The sequence below is a fragment of the Oncorhynchus tshawytscha genome, linkage group LG28, assembly GCF_018296145.1.
Source record: "Oncorhynchus tshawytscha isolate Ot180627B linkage group LG28, Otsh_v2.0, whole genome shotgun sequence".
Classification (NCBI taxonomy): domain Eukaryota; kingdom Metazoa; phylum Chordata; class Actinopteri; order Salmoniformes; family Salmonidae; genus Oncorhynchus; species Oncorhynchus tshawytscha.
Genome location: NC_056456.1, coordinates 18832500 through 18849943, shown reverse-complemented (window position 1 = coordinate 18849943; position 17444 = coordinate 18832500). Strand labels below are relative to the sequence as shown.

Here is a 17444-nt window from a genome sequence, read left to right as displayed (position 1 = left end):
ACCACTGGCGGAAAAGAGGTATTCGGAGTGGACTTTTAGTCCAACTTAGGAGGCATGCAAACCATCCACCACTTTCAAGAATATTTCTCACTAATGTTCAGTCCCTGGACAATAATGTAGATGAGCTCAGGGTGAGGATCTCCTTCTATAGAGACATCAGTAACATACTCTTTCATGGAATCATGTCTCTCTTGCCAGTACATCGCGCAGACAGCAATGAAGAACTCTCCGGGACAATGAAAGAGTTGTATGGTTCATGATTAACTACTCATGGTGTGATTGTGGTAACGTACAGGAACTCAAGTCCTTTTGTTCACCCGACTTACAATACCTCACAATCAAATGCAGACCGCATTACCTCCCTGGAAAATTCTCTTCAGTCATCATCACAGCCGCGTATATTCCTCATCAAGCCGATACCACGGCTGCTATCAAGGAACTACACTGGAATTTGTGCAAACTGGAAACCGCATGCTGAAAGCCACATTTATTGTAGCTGGGGACTTTAATAGAGCAAGTCTGAAGAAAATGCTACCAAAGTTTTACCAACACATTGACTGTGCTACTCGCGCATCAAAAACTCTGGTCTGCTCAATCAGAATCCATGCTTCAAGATTGTTTTGATCACGTGGACAGGGAAATGTTCCGGGTTGCCTCTGAGAATAACATTGATACATAACTGACACGGCGAATGAGTTTATCAGGAAGTGTATAGGAGATGTTGTTCCCACCGTGACGATTAAAACCTATCCAAACCAAAAAACGTGGATAGATGGCAGCATTCGTGCCAAACTGAAAGCGCAAACCACTGCATTTTAACCACTTCAAGGTGACTGGGAATATGGTTGAATACAAACCTTCCGTAAGGCAATCAAACAGGTAAAATGTCAGTACAAAGACAGAGTGGAGTTGCAATTCAAAGGCTCAGACACAAGACCTATGTGGCAGGGACTCCATACAATCACGTATTATGAAGGGAAAACCAGCCACGCCGCGGACACTGACATCTTGCTTCCAGACAAGCTAAACATCTTCTTCACCCACTTCGATGAAAACACACTGCCGCCCCCGCTGCTTCCCGGGACTGTGAGCTCTCGTTCTCCGTGGCCAGCGTGAGTAAGACATTTAAGCATGTTAAACCTTGAAAGGCTACCAGCCCAGACGGCATCCCTAGCCGCATCCCTAGCATGTGCAGACCAGCTGGCTGGAGTGTTTACGGACATATTCAATCTCTCCCTATCCAACTCTGCTGTCCCCACTTGCTTCAAGATGTCCACCATTTTTCTTGTACCCAAGAAAGTGAAGGTAACTGAACTAAATTACTTGCCCTATAGCACCCACTTCTATCATCATGAAGTGCTTTAAGAGGCTAGCTAAGGATCATATTACCTCCACCTTACCCAACACCCTAGACCCACTCCAATTTGCATACCGGCCCATTAGATACACGGATGATGCAATCTCCATCGCACTGCACACTGCCCTGTCCCATCTGGACAAGAGGAATACCCATGTAAGAATGCTTTTCATAGACTACGGCTCAGCTTTTAACACCATAGTACCTTCCAAGCTCATCATTAAGCTCGGAGCCCTGGGTCTGAACCCCGCCATGGGCAACTGCGTCCTGTACTTCCTGACAGGCCTCCCCCAGGTAGTGACGTTAGGCAACAACACTTCCATTTCGCTGATCCTCAACACAGGGGCCCCACAAGGGTACGTGCTCAGCCCCCTCATGTTCTCCCTGTCCGTCCATGACTGTGTGGCCGTGCACGTCTCCAACTCAATCATCAAGTTTGCAGACAATACAACAGTGGTAGGCCTGATTACCAACAGCAACGAGATAGCCTACAGGGAGGAGGTGAGGGCCATGGCAGAGTTGTGCCAGGAAAATAACCTCTCCCTCAACGTTAACAAAACGAAGGAGCCGATCGTGAACTTCAGGAGACCTCAGAGGGAGCACGCCCCCATCCACATAGACGTGGAGAAAGTGAAAAAGCTTCAAGTTCCTTGGCGTACAGATCACTGACAATCTTAAAGGGTCCACCCACACAGACATTGCGGTGATGAAGGCGGAACAGCTCCTCTTCAACCTCAGGAGGCTGAAGAAATGTGGCTTGGCCCCTAAGACCCTCACAAACTTTTACAGATGCACCATTGAGAGCATCCTGTTGGGCTGTATCACCGCCTGGTACGACAACTGCACCATCCACAACTGCAGGACTCTTCAGAGGGTGGTGCGCAACACCGGAGGCACATTGCCTGCCCTCCAGGACCTCCAGGACATCTACAGCACCCGGTGTCACAGGAAGGCCAAAAAGATCATCAAGGACTTGAGCCACGGCCTGTAAACCCGCTACCATCCAGAAGGCGAGGTCAGTACAGATGCATCAAAACTGGGACCAAGATACTGAAAAACAGCTTCAAACTCAAGGCCATCAGACTGTTAAATAGTCACCACTTGTCAGACTCCGCCCAGTACCCTGACCTGAGCTTTAGTCACTAGCTGGCTACCACACAGTTACTCAAAACTGCACTGTAGAGGCTGCTGCCTACGTGCATTCGGAAAGTATTCAGACCCCTTGACTTTTTCCACATTTGTTATGTTACAGCCTTATTGTACAATTGATTAAATGTGTTTTTCCCCACATCAATCTACACACAATACCCCATAATGACAAATCAAAAACAGGTTTTTAGACATTTTTGCTAATTTATATAATAAAAAAAAACGGATACCTTATTTATTCAGAACCTTTGCTATGAGCCTCGGAATTCAGCTCCGGTGAATCCTATTAACATTGATCTTCCTTGAGATGTTTCTACATCTTGACTGGAGTCCACCTGTGGTAAATTCAGGTGAACTTGGAATTGTCCGTAGAGCTCCGAGACAGGATTGTGTCGAGGCACAGATCTGGAGAAGGTTACCAAAACTTTCTGCAGCAATTGAAGCTCCCCAAGAAAACATTGGCCTCCATCATTCTTAAATGGAATAAATTTAGAACCACCAAGACTCTTCCTAGAGCTGGCCGCCCGGCCAAACTGCGCAATTGGGGGAGAAAGGCCTTGGCCAGTGAGGTGACCAAGAACCCAATGGTCACTCTGAAAGAGCTCTAGAATCCCTCTGTAGAGATGGTAGAAACTTCCAGAAGGACAACCATCTCTGAGGGACTCCACCAATCAGGCCTTTATGGTAGACTGGGCAGACGGAAGCCCCTCCGTGGTAAAAAGGCACAGCCCGCTTGGAGTTTGCCAAAAGGCACCTATAGACTCTCAGACCATGAGAAACAAGATTCTCTGGTCTGATGAAACCAAGATTCTTTGGCCTGAATGCCAAGCGTCACATTTGGAGGAAACCTGGCACCATCCCTATGGTGAAGCATGGTGGTGGCAGCAGTGAATGGGAAACTAGTCATGATCGAGGGAAAGATGAACGGAGCAAAGCACAGAGAGATCCTTTATAAAAACCTGCTCCAGAGGACAACAGGACAACGACCCTAAGCACACAGCCAAGACAACGCAGGAGTGGCATCGGGACAAGTCTCTGAATGTCCTTGAGTGGCCCAGCCAGAGCTCGGACTTGAACCCAATCAAACATCTCTGGAGAGACCTGAAAATAACTGTGCAACGACGCTCCCCATCCATCCTGACGGAGTTTGAGAGAGTCTGCAGAGAAGAATGGGAGAAACTCCCCAAATACAGGTGTGCCAAGCATGCGTCATACTGAAGAAGACAACCTTTGGCTGTAATCGCTGCCAAAGGTGCTTCAACAAAGTACTGATTAAAGGGTCTGAAAACTTATGTAAATGTTATTTTTCAGTTTTCTTTTTTTAATAAATGTGCAATCATTTCGAAAAACAAGTTTTTCTTTGTCATTATGGGGTATTGTGTGTAGATTGAGGAATAAAACTATTTAATCAATTTTAGAATAAGGCTGTAACGTATTAAAATGTGGAAATAGTCTAGAGGTCTGAATACTTTCCCAATGCACTGTATACTGTATTCTAGGCAAGGCCTATCCTATTTAACTATATCTGTACATATACTATTCTATCCTACGTATTCTTCGTGCTGATCCTCAACACTGGGGCCCCACAAGGGTGCGTTCTGAGCCCTCTCCTGTACTCCCTGTTCACCCACGACTGCGTGGCCACGCACGCCTCCAACTCAATCATCAAGTTTGCGGACGACACAACAGTGGTAGGCTTGATTACCAACAACGACGAGACGGCCTACAGGGAGGAGGTGAGGGCCCTCGGAGTGTGGTGTCAGGAAAATAACCTCACACTCAACGTCAACAAAACTAAGGAGATGATTGTGGACTTCAGGAAACAGCAGAGGGAACACCCCCTATCCACATCGATGGAACAGTAGTGGAGAGGGTAGCAAGTTTTAAGTTCCTCGGCATACACATCACAGACAAACTGAATTGGTCCACTCACACAGACAGCATCGTGAAGAAGGCGCAGCAGCGCCTCTTCAACCTCAGGAGGCTGAAGAAATTCGGCTTGTCACCAAAAGCACTCACAAACTTCTACAGATGCACAATCGAGAGCATCCTGGCGGGCTGTATCACCGCCTGGTACGGCAACTGCTCCGCCCTCAACCGTAAGGCTCTCCAGAGGGTAGTGAGGTCTGCACAACGCATCACCGGGGGCAAACTACCTGCCCTCCAGGACACCTACACCACCTGATGTTACAGGAAGGCCATAAAGATCATCAAGGACATCAACCACCCGAGCCACTGCCTGTTCAATCAGAAGGCCACCATCAAAGCTGGGACCGAGAGACTGAAAAACAGTGGCCATCAGACTGTTAAACAGCCACCACTAACATTGAGTGGCTGCTGCCAACACACTGACACTGACTCAACTCCAGCCACTTTAATAATGGGAATTGATGGGAAATGATGTAAATATATCACTAGCCACTTTAAACAATGCTACCTTATATAATGTTACTTACCCTACATTATTCATCTCATATGTCACTAGCCACTTTAACTATGCCACTTTGTTTACATACTCATCTCATATGTATATACTGTACTCGATACCATCTACTGTATCTTGCCTATGCTGCTCTGTACCATCACTCATTCATATATCCTTATGTACATATTCTTTATCCCCTTACACTGTGTATAAGACAGTAGTTTTGGAATTGTTAGTTAGATTACTTGTTGGTTATTACTGCATTGTCGGAACTAGAAGCACAAGCATTTCGCTACACTCGCATTAACATCTTCTAACCATGTGTATGTGACAAATAAAATTTGATTTGATTTGATTTACTACATATTCTGTCCACACACTGTCTATAATGTCTATAAATCCCACCATATACAGTGTATTGTTAAAGTATTCACCCCCTTGGCATTTTTCCTATTTTGTTGCCTTATAACCTGGAATTAAAATGTATTTTTGGGGGGTTGTATCACTTGATTTACACAAATGCCTACCACTTTGAAACAAACAAGAAATAAGACAAAAAAAAAACGAAAAGTTGAGTGTGCATAACTATTCACCCCCCCTCCCCAAAGTCAATACTTTGTAGAGCCACCTTTTGCAGCAATTACAGCTGCAAGTCTCTTGGGGTATGTCTCTATAAGCTTGCCACATCTAGCCACTGGGATTTTTGCCCATTCTTCATGGCAAAACTTCTCCAGCTTCTTCAAGTTGGATGGGTTCCTGCTGGTGTTCAGCAATCTTTAAGTCATACCACAGATTCTCAATTGGATTGAGGTCTGGGCTTTGACTAGGCCTTCCAAGACATTTAAATGTTTCCCCTTAAACCACTCGAGGTGTTGCTTTATCAGTATGCTTAGGGTCATTGTCCTGCTGGAAGGTGAACCTCCGTCCCAGACTCAAATCTCTGGAAGACTGAAACAGGTTTCCCTCAAGAATTTCCCTGTATTTAGCGCCAGCCATCATTCCTTCAATTCTGACCAGTTTCCCAGTCCCTGCCGATGAAATACATCCCGACAGCATGATGCTGCCACCCCCTTGCTTCACTGTGGAGATGTTGTTCTCGGGGTGATGAGAGGTGTTGGGTTTGTGCCAGACATAGCGTTTTCCTTGATGGCCAATAAGCTACATTTTAGTCTCATCTGACCAAAGTACTTCCTTCCATATGTTTTGGGAGTCTCCCACATGCCTTTTGGCGAACACAACGTGTCTGCTTATTTTTTTCTTTAAGCAATGTCTTTTTTTCTGGCCGCTCTTCCGTAAAGCCCAGCTCTGTGGAGTGTACTGCTTAAAGTGGTCCTATGGACAGATACTCCAATCTCCGCTGTGGAGCTTTGCAGCTCCTTCAGGGTAATCTTTGGTCTCTTTGTTGCCTCTCTGATTAATTCCCTCCTGCCTGGTCCATGAGTTTTGGTGGGCGGCCCTCTCTTGGCAGGTTTGTTGTGGTGCCATATTCTTTCAATTTTTTAATAATGGATTTAACGGTGCTCCGTGGGATGTTCAAAGTTTCTGATTTTTTTTTAATAACCTAACCCTGAACTGTACTTCTCCACAACTTTGTCCTTGACCTGTCTGGAGAGCTCCTTGGTCTTCATGGTGCCGCTTGCTTGGTGGTGCCCCTTGCTTAGTGGTGTTGCCAATACTGGGGCCTTTCAGAACAGGTGTATGTGAACTGAGATCATGTGACAGATCATATGACACTTAGATTGCACACAGGTGGACATTATTTGATGAATTATGTGACATCTGAAGGTAATTGGTTGCACCAGGTCTTATTTAGGGGCTTCATAGCAAAGGGGGTGGATACAAATGCACGCACCACTTCTCTGTTTTGTATTCTTTCGAATTTTTTGAAGTTGTTTTTTTTTCATTTCACTTAACCAATTTGGACTATTTTGTGTATGTCCATTACATGAAATCCCAAATAAAAATCCATTTAAATTACAGGTTGTAATGCAACAAAATTGGAAAACGCCTTCAGAAAATATTCACACCCCTTGACTTTTTCCATATTTTGTTGTGTTACAGCCTGAATGTAAAATTGATTATATGTAGATTTTTTTTTTACACTGACTTGCACACAATACCCCATAATGTCAGTGGAATTATGTTTTTTATTTTATTTGTACAAATTAATAAAAAATGAGAAGTTGAAATGTATTGAGTCAATAAGTATTCAACCCCTTTGGTTATTGCAAGCCTAAATAACTTCAGGAGTAAAACAATCCTTAATATGTCACATAATAAGTTGCATGGACTCACTCTGTGATGGACTCACTAGTGTTTAGCATGATTTTTGCATGACTACCTCATCTCTGTACCCCACACGTACAATTGTCTGTAAGGCCCATCAGTCGAGCAGTTCATTTCAAACACAGATTCAACCACAAAGACCAGGGAGATTTTCCAATGCCTTGCAAGGAAGGGCACCTATTGGTAGATAAGTAAAATAAAAAATAAAAATACATTGAATATCCCTATGAACATGTTGAAGTTATTAATTACACTTTGGATGGTGTTTCAATACACCCAGTTACTACAAAGATACAGGAAACCGCTCAGGGATTTCACCATGAGGCCAATGGTGCAACGGTGACTTTAAAACAGTTACAGAGTTTAATGGATGTGATAGGAGAAAACTGAGGATGGATCAACAACATTGTAGTTTCTCCACAATTTTAACCTAAATGACAGAGTGAAAAGAAGGAAGCCTGTACAGAATGTAAGTACTCCAAGACATGAATCCTGTTTGTACAAAGGCACTAAAGTAATTCTGCAAAAAATGTGGCAAAGCAATTAACCTTTTGTCCTGATTACAAAGTTTCATGTTTGGGACAAATCCAATATAACACATTACTGAGTACCACCATCCATATTTCCAAGCATAGGGGTGGCTGCATCATGTCATGAGTATGCTTGTAATCATTATGGACTGGGGAATTCTTCAGGATAAAAAAAGTAACTAAATGGAGCTAAGCACGGGCAAAATCCTGGTTCAGTCTGCTTTCCAACAGACACTGGGATATTAATTCACCTTTAAGCAGGACAATAACCTAACACACAAGGCCAAATCTACACTGGAGTTGCTTACCAAGAAGACAGTGAATGTTCTTGAGTGACCGAGTTACAGTTTTGACTTAAATCTACTTCAAAATCTATGGCAAGTCTTGAAAATGGTTGTCTAGCAATGATCACCAACCAAATAATTCCATTCGTTTACTTTTTTAGATATGTGTGTATTGTTGTGTATTGAAGAGATATTATTGCACTGTTGGAGCTAGGAACACAAGCATTTTGCTACACCCGCAATAACATCTGCCAAATATGTGTATGCGACCAATAGCGTTTGATTGGATTTTGAATTCCCACTTTTTCTCTCTTGCTGGAATCAGTTTAAAGGAAAAAAGCCAGATTGGAAAGATGTTTAAAAAAAAAAAAAATTGAAACGAGGATATAAATACCAGTTCTTTGATTCTGTCTGCCTCCGTCTCCGATATTTATTTTTATTGTTTGTCTAGGAATGTGGGCAACAACAATCATTTATGTTCATCCAGTGTTCATCCATTCCGAGAAGGAATTTCATCTTTAGCCGTCTGAGGGCTGTTTTTATTTTTAAGGAGCGAGCTGGTAGGGGGAAATAAAACAATGGAGGTATTCTCTGACTCCCAATGCCCATGTGCCCAGTTCAACCACCAGCCAAGATCTTGCATGCTTCTCTCTGCCAGGCTTGACTTGACCAGTCTGTCACCCTTAGTGCCACCAGTGGCACAGTCAGTGCCAGTGTAAATATGGTTAAAAGAGATGCATTTGTCATATCCTGCTGTTAAACTGTGCCAAAGAAGGGCTCATTGACCATGGCACATGCCGTGGGAAAGACTGTGGGGCTTCCCATTGTTTGTTTGAGCCTAAATCGAACTTTTCGGCGTTGAAATGTGAGCTAAATGGGGTATTTTGTGTATTCAGAGATTGTGTGCCATCTGACATGAGTCTTTTTGTGTATGTGTGTGTTCAGGGTGTGTGTGTGACCGCGGTGGATCAGTGCTGGAGTTGTGTGATGCGTCAGGGCGCTGCATCTGTCGTGATGGTGTGGAGGGTGAGAGATGTGACCGCTGTCGACCAGGGCACCACTCTTTCCCTAACTGCCAAGGTGAGAAACCTGTCGCCCACCTCCCTCTCACCAAACCACACCTCAAATAGCATGTGTCTTCTGCATTGTATCTTTGTGTTTGTTCAGAGTGTGTGTGCGACGGCAGTGGTTCGGTGCTGGAGATGTGTGACTCATCAGGGCGCTGCGTATGTCGTGGAGGGGTGGAGGGCGAGAGATGTGACCGCTGTCGACCAGGTTACCACTCCTTTCCTAACTGCCAAGGTGAGAAACCTTTCCCTCTCATGAAACCACAACTGAAATAGATCAACAATTGTCATCCTCTTTGAAGTTCATTTTACCACGTAACATGACCTCACGAAAGTTCAAGTTGTTTGAAAATCAATTGTTTTGTTTAATTGTTGACAAAAATCAATCAACCTGTAGTTGATGTAAACTTTCCCACCACTTCAGTATGCCGCTGTGACGGTGCAGGGGTGACTGACAGGGTCTGTGGGCCCAGCGGACAGTGCCGTTGCCGTGTCAACTACTTCGGAAGTCAATGTGACCAGTGTGCCCCTGGTTACTATGGATACCCAGACTGTGCCTGTACGTGTTTTAATCCTCTTGTTTTGGCTGCACCCATGGGAGGGCTACTGTATTGCAGACACTGATATGCCCACAGTGACCTTTCCATGACCTTGCTGTTGCTGCTGTTTGAAAAACCGATGGGCATAATCTCACAGGGCTTAATGTAGCCTCCTCTTCAGCTCTGTAGAGCTACATACCTTGATTCATCCACAATAACATGTAAATCCCAACACTCATTCACATTCATTTACCCCATAGAAATATAATCTAATCTAGTCATTCTATTTCTATTCTTGACCCATGGTTGTTTGAACAAAACAATACTCAGAAAGCAACGGCAAACTTGGCCCACTCCAGTATTGAAAGGATTTAGTATGATCTGTGCCGTCGGAGACATTTGATTTGAATGCTAAGCCATATCATTTTCACATGAGACATCTCACCGTCCCTCTCCATGTCTCTCTCTCCCTAGCCTGCCAGTGTTTAGGGGAGGGTTCCTACGACTCCATGTGTAACCAAGTATCAGGCCAGTGTCTGTGTCGCCCTGGGGTGGTGGGACAGCAGTGTGATCGCTGTGCCGGGTCAGGCCTCCGCTTCCCGCAGTGTTCAGGTAACCCCCCCTTGCCTCACTAGACACTTTCTTTCTTTTCTTTTTTATTATGCGTTCATATTATTGTGGTTTATTTAGACAGGTTAGAATTAGAGGGAGAGGGTGGACACAGAGATCGAAGCCATGGTCTCTGGGGTCAGGACATACAGTCGGATGTTTACATACACTTAGGTTGGAGTCATTAACACTCGTTTTTTTAACCACTCCACAAATTTCTGGCAAGTCGGTTAGGACATCTACTTTGTGCAAGACACAAGTCATTTTGCCAACAATTGTTTACAGATAGATTATTTCACTTATAATTCACTGTATCACAATTCCAGTGGGTCAGAGGTTTACATACACTAAGTTGACTGTGCCTTTAAACAGCTTAGAAAATTCCAGAAAATGCCATGGCTTTAGAAGCTTCTGATAGGCTAATTGACATAATTTGAGTCAATTGGAGGTGTACCTGTGGATGTATTTCAAGGCCTACCTTCAAACTCAGTGCCTCTTTGCTTGACATCATGGGAAAATCAAAATAAATCAGCCAAGACCTCAGAAAAATATTTGTAGACCTCCACAAGTCTGGTTCATCCTTGGGAGCAATTTCCAAATGCCTGAAGGTACCACGTTTATCTGTACAAACAATAGTACGCAAGTATAAACACCATGGGACCACGCAGCCATCATACCGCTCAGGAAGGAGACGCGCTCTGTCTCCTAGAGATTAACATACTTTGGTGCAAAAAAAATGTACGCACTTTTGGTGCGATCCCAGAACAACAGCAAAGGACCTTGTGAAGATGCTGGAGGAAACGGGTACAAAAGTATTTACATCCACAGTACAATGAGTCCTACAAAAAAAAAAGAAAGTATCTATATCGACATAACCTGAAAGGCCGCTCAGCAAGGCAGAAGCCACTGCTCCAAAACCACCATAAAGAAAGCCAGACTACGGTTTGCAACTGGACATGGGGACAAAGATCGTACTTTTTGGAGAAATGTCCTCTGGTCTGATGAAATAAAAATAGAACTGTTTGGCCATAATGACCATCATTATGTTAGGAAGAAAAATGGGGAGGCTTGCAAGCCGAAGAACACCATCCCAACTGTGAAGCACAGGGGTGGCAGCATCATGTTGTGGGGGTGCTGCAGGAGGGACTGGTGCACCTCATAAAATAGATGGCATCATGAGGAGGAAAATTATATGGATATATTGAAGCAGCATCTCAAGAAGTTAAAAAGAAAGTTAAAGCTTGGTCGCAAATGGGTCTTCCAAATGGACAATGACCCCAAGCATACTTCCAAAGTTGTGGGAAAATGGCTTAAGGACAACAAAGTCAAGGTATTGGAGTGGCCATCACAGAAGCCCTGACCTCAATCCCATAGAACATTTGTTGGCAGAACTGAAAAAGAGTGTGCGAGCAAGGAGGCCTACAAACCTGACTCGGTTACACCAGCTCTGTTAGGAGGAATGTGCCAAAATTCATCCAACATATTGTGGGAAGCTTCTGGAAAAGCTAACCAAAACATTTGACCCAAGTTAAACAATTTAAAGGCAATGCTACCAAATACTAACTCCGTGGATGTAAACTTCTGACCCACTGGGAATGTGATGAAAGAAATAAAAGCTGAAATGAATCAATTCTCTCTACTAATGTTCTGACATTTAACAAAGTAAAGTGGTGATGCTAACTGACCTAAAACAGGGAATTTTTACTGGGATTAAATGTCAGAAATTGTGAAAAACTGAGTTTAAATGTATTTGGCTAAGATGTATGTAAACTTCTGACTTCAACTGTATGTGGTAGAAACCGGGTGTGTTCCCACAAGACCACGGGCTCTATACTCTAGACACTTTGATTGGCTACCTGTAACCTAAACCGTCTTTGTGATGTGGAGATAGAGGTGGTCCTAAGATGTGGCATCCCCACTGGAGATGGTTGTGTTTCACAGGGGGGTGTTGTCACAATGTGGTTTATTCAATGTTTAAAATGTATTAGTGTGGAGATTGTTTTCATATCCAGCCTAGTGGTACAGGTTTACTGCAAGTCCAGACCTTGCTAACAAAGTACTGTTCTGTAAATGTATGCTTAGAGCAAATCTGTCTGTCCTCTTTATAAAATTAGAATTTGGGTGAAGTTTTACAGACCTGCAATTGATTGCTTTTGGGAGTGTTCTGTACTTATTACATTAGCACACTTGCCACTTAGTTACATTTGGTGCCCAGTTGATACATATAGAGCAGGAGGTCAGGAGCACACACCTGGTGTCTTAGGTCTAAATCAGTCCCTGTGTTAGAGGGGAACAATGAAAACATTCAGTGGAACTGGCTTTGAGGTCCAGAGTGGAGTTTGAGGGGAAAAGATTCATGTCGTAGGTTGAGGGGAAAACATTTACATTGTTTCTTCCAGCCTCCATCACCCAGTGTAACCCAGCAGGGTCCGAGGTCAGCACAGCAGATCCACAAACGGTACGTAGCCTATGCCTCCCACAACATGGCTGACTGAGAAATCTTTACTTTACTTTATGAGATGTATTTGCCTTCCCCAACATGGCAAACTCTCAGCCTCTTTTATCTGGATTGTTTTAGTAGCTGAGGCAATGGGAGTACCAGCAGTCATAAAACAAGGGCCTGTGATCATCAATAGTTGGTGTGTTCACATGTGTCTATTCCACAGAAGGTTGGTGGCAACTTAATTGGGGAGGACGGACTCACAGTAATGGCTGGAATGGAATAATGTGTTTGATACCATTCCATTCAATCCATTCCAGCCATTATTATGCACTGTCCTCCCCTCAGCAGCCTCCTGTGCTCTATTCACATTCCTACATCTGATAACAGTATTGCTAAACGCCGTATCCGGTAATGTTTACAAGGAAGTGTTTTTTTTTTTTTACCTCCCGCTGGAAATGACAATTAACTGTAATCAAAAGAGGAAAAGCGACTTCCTTCCATGAAAAGAAAATAACGAAACACGGCCTGGCTGTATCAATGCTCCAGTAACGCAGGATTTCCAGAAGCTGATTTGACCATTTTTCTTCCTTGGGGGTTTGCTTTGTGTGAAATGTTGAGTTGGAAAGGAAACATCATTAACATTGTGAATAGTTATTGAAATGTATTAGACAACTGGAACAATTGGATTTAGGTTAAGTGTAATCTTTTGTTTGAGGGTTTTGTTCCACATTAAAGCTACTACTTTTTAAACAGTGTTCTCCCATATGCTGTAAGTAAGTAAATAGCCTTGTCTCAGCCAGGACAGCCTGTAAGGTAGGAGCCTATCTCTGGTTTCTGAAGCTTGATACGCCAGTACACCGCCTGGACAGGACACTAGTCTGTGGCAAGGCCTTACACCAATCCTTCTCCTTAATGCTGAGTACCAAGCCAATACTGTGTCTCCATGTGATGCTGAGTCAAGTATCCATCTCTAAATCATTCCAAGCTGTCTGCTTCATAACATACTGTTCCCGAGGCACCTCCAGTGCCAAAAGAAGGGACTGTTAGATTGTCTCTGAGGGAAAAGCATACTTGGACATTTGCTGGCATTTAAGCTGATGTTAGCATTTGCGTTGACTCTTTTCTACATTACTATGTCTGTCTTGTCTATGTGGGTCGTCCTGACACAGGGTTCCTGTGGCTGCCTGCCCAACGTGGAGGGAACACTGTGTGACATGTGTAAACCTCTCTACTGGAACCTGGCGACAGAGAACCCCAGCGGCTGTATAGGTTGGTGACCTACATGTGACCCCAACCGACTGAAGCCTCGTCCCATTCTATGTGTTGTAGCCAGTTTTTCTAGCGTTCATGAATAGACGAGTTGGATACAGCACATATGGTACAGAACAATGGGTTAACATTACTTTACTGATATCTGCTGCATCAGACAACAGAAATCCTGATGTAAAATCAATGTTTCATCCATCGCTAATTAGTCTGTTGGAAAAGGACAATTTGATATACAGTACCAGTCAAACGTTTGGACACATCTACTCATTCAAGGGTGATTGTGGAGGCCAGGTCATCTGATGTAGCACTCCAACAGTCGCCTTCTACGTCAAATAGCCCTTACACAGCCTGAAGGTGTGTTGGGGTCATTGTTATGTTTTAACACAAATGATAGTCCCACTAAGCATAAACCAGATGGTATGGAGTAATCGCTGCAGAATGCTGTGGTTGTCATGCTGGTTAAGTGTGCCTTGAATTCGAAATAAATCACTGACAGTCTCACAACCCCACACCATCACACCTCCTCCTCCATGCTTCACGGTGGGAACCACACATGCAGAGATCATCCTTTCACCAACTCTGCATCTCACACAGACATGACGGTTGAAACCAAAAATCTCTAAAATGGACTCATCAGACCAAAGGACAGATTTCCACCAGTCTAATGTCCATTGCTCGTGTTTCTCTGCCTAAGCAAGTCTCTTCTTCTTATTTGTGTCCTTTAGTAGTGGTTTGTTTGCAGCAATTTGACCATGAATGCCCGATTCAGTCTCCTCTGAACAATTGATGTTGAGATGTGTCTGTAACTTAAACTCTGAAGCATTTATTTGGGCTGCAATTTCTGAGGCTGGTATCTCTAATGAACTTCTCCTCTGCAGCAGGGGTAACTCTGGGTCTTCCTTTTCTGTGGCGGTCTTCATGAGAGCCAGTTGCGACTTGAAGAAACTTTCAAAGTTCTTGAAATGTTCTTGATTGACTGACCTTCATGTTTTAAAGTATTGATGGACTATTGTTTCTCTTTGCTTATTTGAGCTGTTCTTGCCATAATATGGACTTGGTCTTTTACCAAATAGGGTTATCGTCTGTATTCCACCCCTACCATGTCACAACATAACTGATTGGCTCAAACGCATTAAGAAGGAAAGAAATTCCACATATTGACTTTTAACAAGGCACACCTGTTAATTGAAATGCATTCCAGGTGACTACCTCATGAAGCAGGTTGAGACAATTCCAAGAGTTTGCAAAGCTGTCATCAAGGCAAAGGGTGGCTACTTTGAAGAATCTAAAATATATTTAAATTTGTTTCACACTTTTTTGGTTCCTACATGATGCCATACAGTATGTGTTATTTTATCATTTTGATGCCTTCACTATTATTCTACAATGTAGAAAATAGTTTTTAAAAAAAAGAAAAACCCTCGAATGAGTAGGTGTGTCCAAACCTTTGACTGGTACTGTACTTGGTAACAGTATAGTGTTTCTTTTTGAGTGTCCCGGTCTGTTAAAACCTGAAAAGAAAGAAAAAGAGAAACTCCAATCCCTCCAGAAATCTGGGTTGCACTGCACACCTGCGTGTGGAGAAGGCAGCAATCAGCAGTGTTTTCAGCAGTATTAGATAACCGGTGTTATTAAACCTGAGGAAGTGCTGACATCAGAAACCACTCTGCCTCTTCGCCCAGTAGACATGGCAGCATGTCAGAAACAACTCTTTCTTTCTGTCCCTCCTAAGGATGTTTTGGGAAAACATAGTAACACAGAGCGCCCAAGGGAAAAGTGTGGTTCTCTTCTCTCAATGTGGTGCTCTGATAACAGCCATGTCACTAAAACTTTGTGGTTCCATGAGGTAAATGCTTTTTGAGTGGAAAAGGAGTACATCTTTGCCAGTGCAACAATAACCTCCCAGTTGAGGTGGGATACAGGTGTCAGTTGTTGGGGGGAAAAGAAAATGAGAATACCCCTTGCTTAAAGAAATATGTGCCCTAAAATCGCCTTCATCATCCTCATAATTCAGAGCTGACTTTCTTCTCAACCAGCCGGTGCAGTGTAGGAACAGCCGTAGGCTTTGTCCAGATACCTGTCTAGAGTTACGCCTCTACTCTGCAGAAAGAATGTTATCACCACCGCCTGCCTGCTGCCAGGAGACATATGGATGGAGGGAAGAAGAGATTTTAATATTCCAGAAATGCCTCGGGTTTTAATGTGGCTGAACGGATACTGAGGCTTGTCCTCTGAAAGAGGGAGAGAAAGAGAGAGCAGTGGCTCCCCTGGTCCCTTTGATGTGGATATGTGCAGCTCAGAAGATTTTTGTTGCTTCTGGAATCCTGTAATCAGAGTTTATCCCCCCCAACTTTTCATCTTCCCTTTTACAGCGCTTGTATTCTAGAATGTCTCTGCTTCTGCGTTTTATTGTATTGTCGTTGCATCACTGAATAATAATGTGTGACTCATTAGTTTGGAGGCTTTCTCACTTTATGCTTCCTGTCTCTCTCCCAGAGTGTCGCTGTGGCGTCAAAGGCACCCTGAGTGGGGTAGGAGAGTGTCAACAGGTGTGTCTGTCTACCTCTGTCTGTTCATACCGCCTTATGATGCTGACACAGTATGTCCAGCACAACGGTACTAACTGATTGTAAATCATTTAACCATCAATTGCTTACTGTTTAACTAGGAGGTCCATTTGTCTTGGATATATTCCTTTCTTGCATGACTAAAAATCCCAATTTACTTGGTAACATTCACCTATCGCTGGCAGTTCCCCATTAACTTCAACACGGACTCCTTTTGTAGAAAAGTGGCCAGTGTTACTGCAAGCCCGACGTGTGCAGCCATACCTGTGACACGTGCAAGGAGGGCTACTACCTGCTGCAGAAGAGGAACTATTTTGGCTGTCAAGGTGAGTCAGCTGACCAAACATGAACCAGACGGGCTTCCTATGAACACACGGCCTTTATCTTATCCATCTAACTAATGGGTTGAGACTCAGCCTCTGAATGTTTCACAGTGCAGGGTGCGCCTTTCTTATTCTACAAAGATTGTCACTCTTGACCAAACATTGTTTAAGTAATAGATGCGTAGTTAACCTCGGGTCACGGCTTGACCTCATGATCAGTTATGGTTGTGTGTTAATCAGAAAGACCTGATTGACCTGCTGCTTCTCTCCGATAGGCTGCCAGTGTGATGTGGGAGGAGCCATAGGCAGAGGGTGTGATGAGATGTCTGGACAGTGCCAGTGTCGGAAGAACGTAGTGGGCCGCACCTGCACTGAGTAAGGATGGACGGAAACTAAACACAATGACATGTTTTTGACATGCTGCTTAAGTTCTCACACGAATTGGAGCAAATGTTGTTAAATGCTGATGAATGGCAAGAAACAAACAGAAAATCCTAAAACCTCAGATTTCATGCATTCTAAATCACGACTGCCATGATTATGTTCCAAACATATGAAATATTGCTCAAGTGTTTTATTCTTACTCTCTCTCCCTC

General features: G+C 43.7%; 1 protein-coding gene across 4 annotated transcripts in view; it reads left to right on the top strand.

Annotated features, from left to right (window-relative positions):
- The window catches only part of LOC112227373 (laminin subunit alpha-3-like), a 106603-nt gene that overhangs the window by 46776 nt on the left and 42383 nt on the right, over positions 1-17444 (top strand). For all 4 annotated transcript variants that reach the window (XM_042307667.1, XM_042307666.1, XM_042307665.1 and 1 more), the window contains 9 exons: positions 8977-9111; positions 9199-9333; positions 9523-9657; positions 10112-10249; positions 12646-12704; positions 13859-13958; positions 16455-16507; positions 16746-16851; positions 17124-17223. In XM_042307667.1, coding sequence (XP_042163601.1) covers positions 8977-9111; positions 9199-9333; positions 9523-9657; positions 10112-10249; positions 12646-12704; positions 13859-13958; positions 16455-16507; positions 16746-16851; positions 17124-17223 — 961 coding nt within the window. The remainder of the gene's footprint in view (positions 1-8976; positions 9112-9198; positions 9334-9522; positions 9658-10111; positions 10250-12645; positions 12705-13858; positions 13959-16454; positions 16508-16745; positions 16852-17123; positions 17224-17444) is intronic.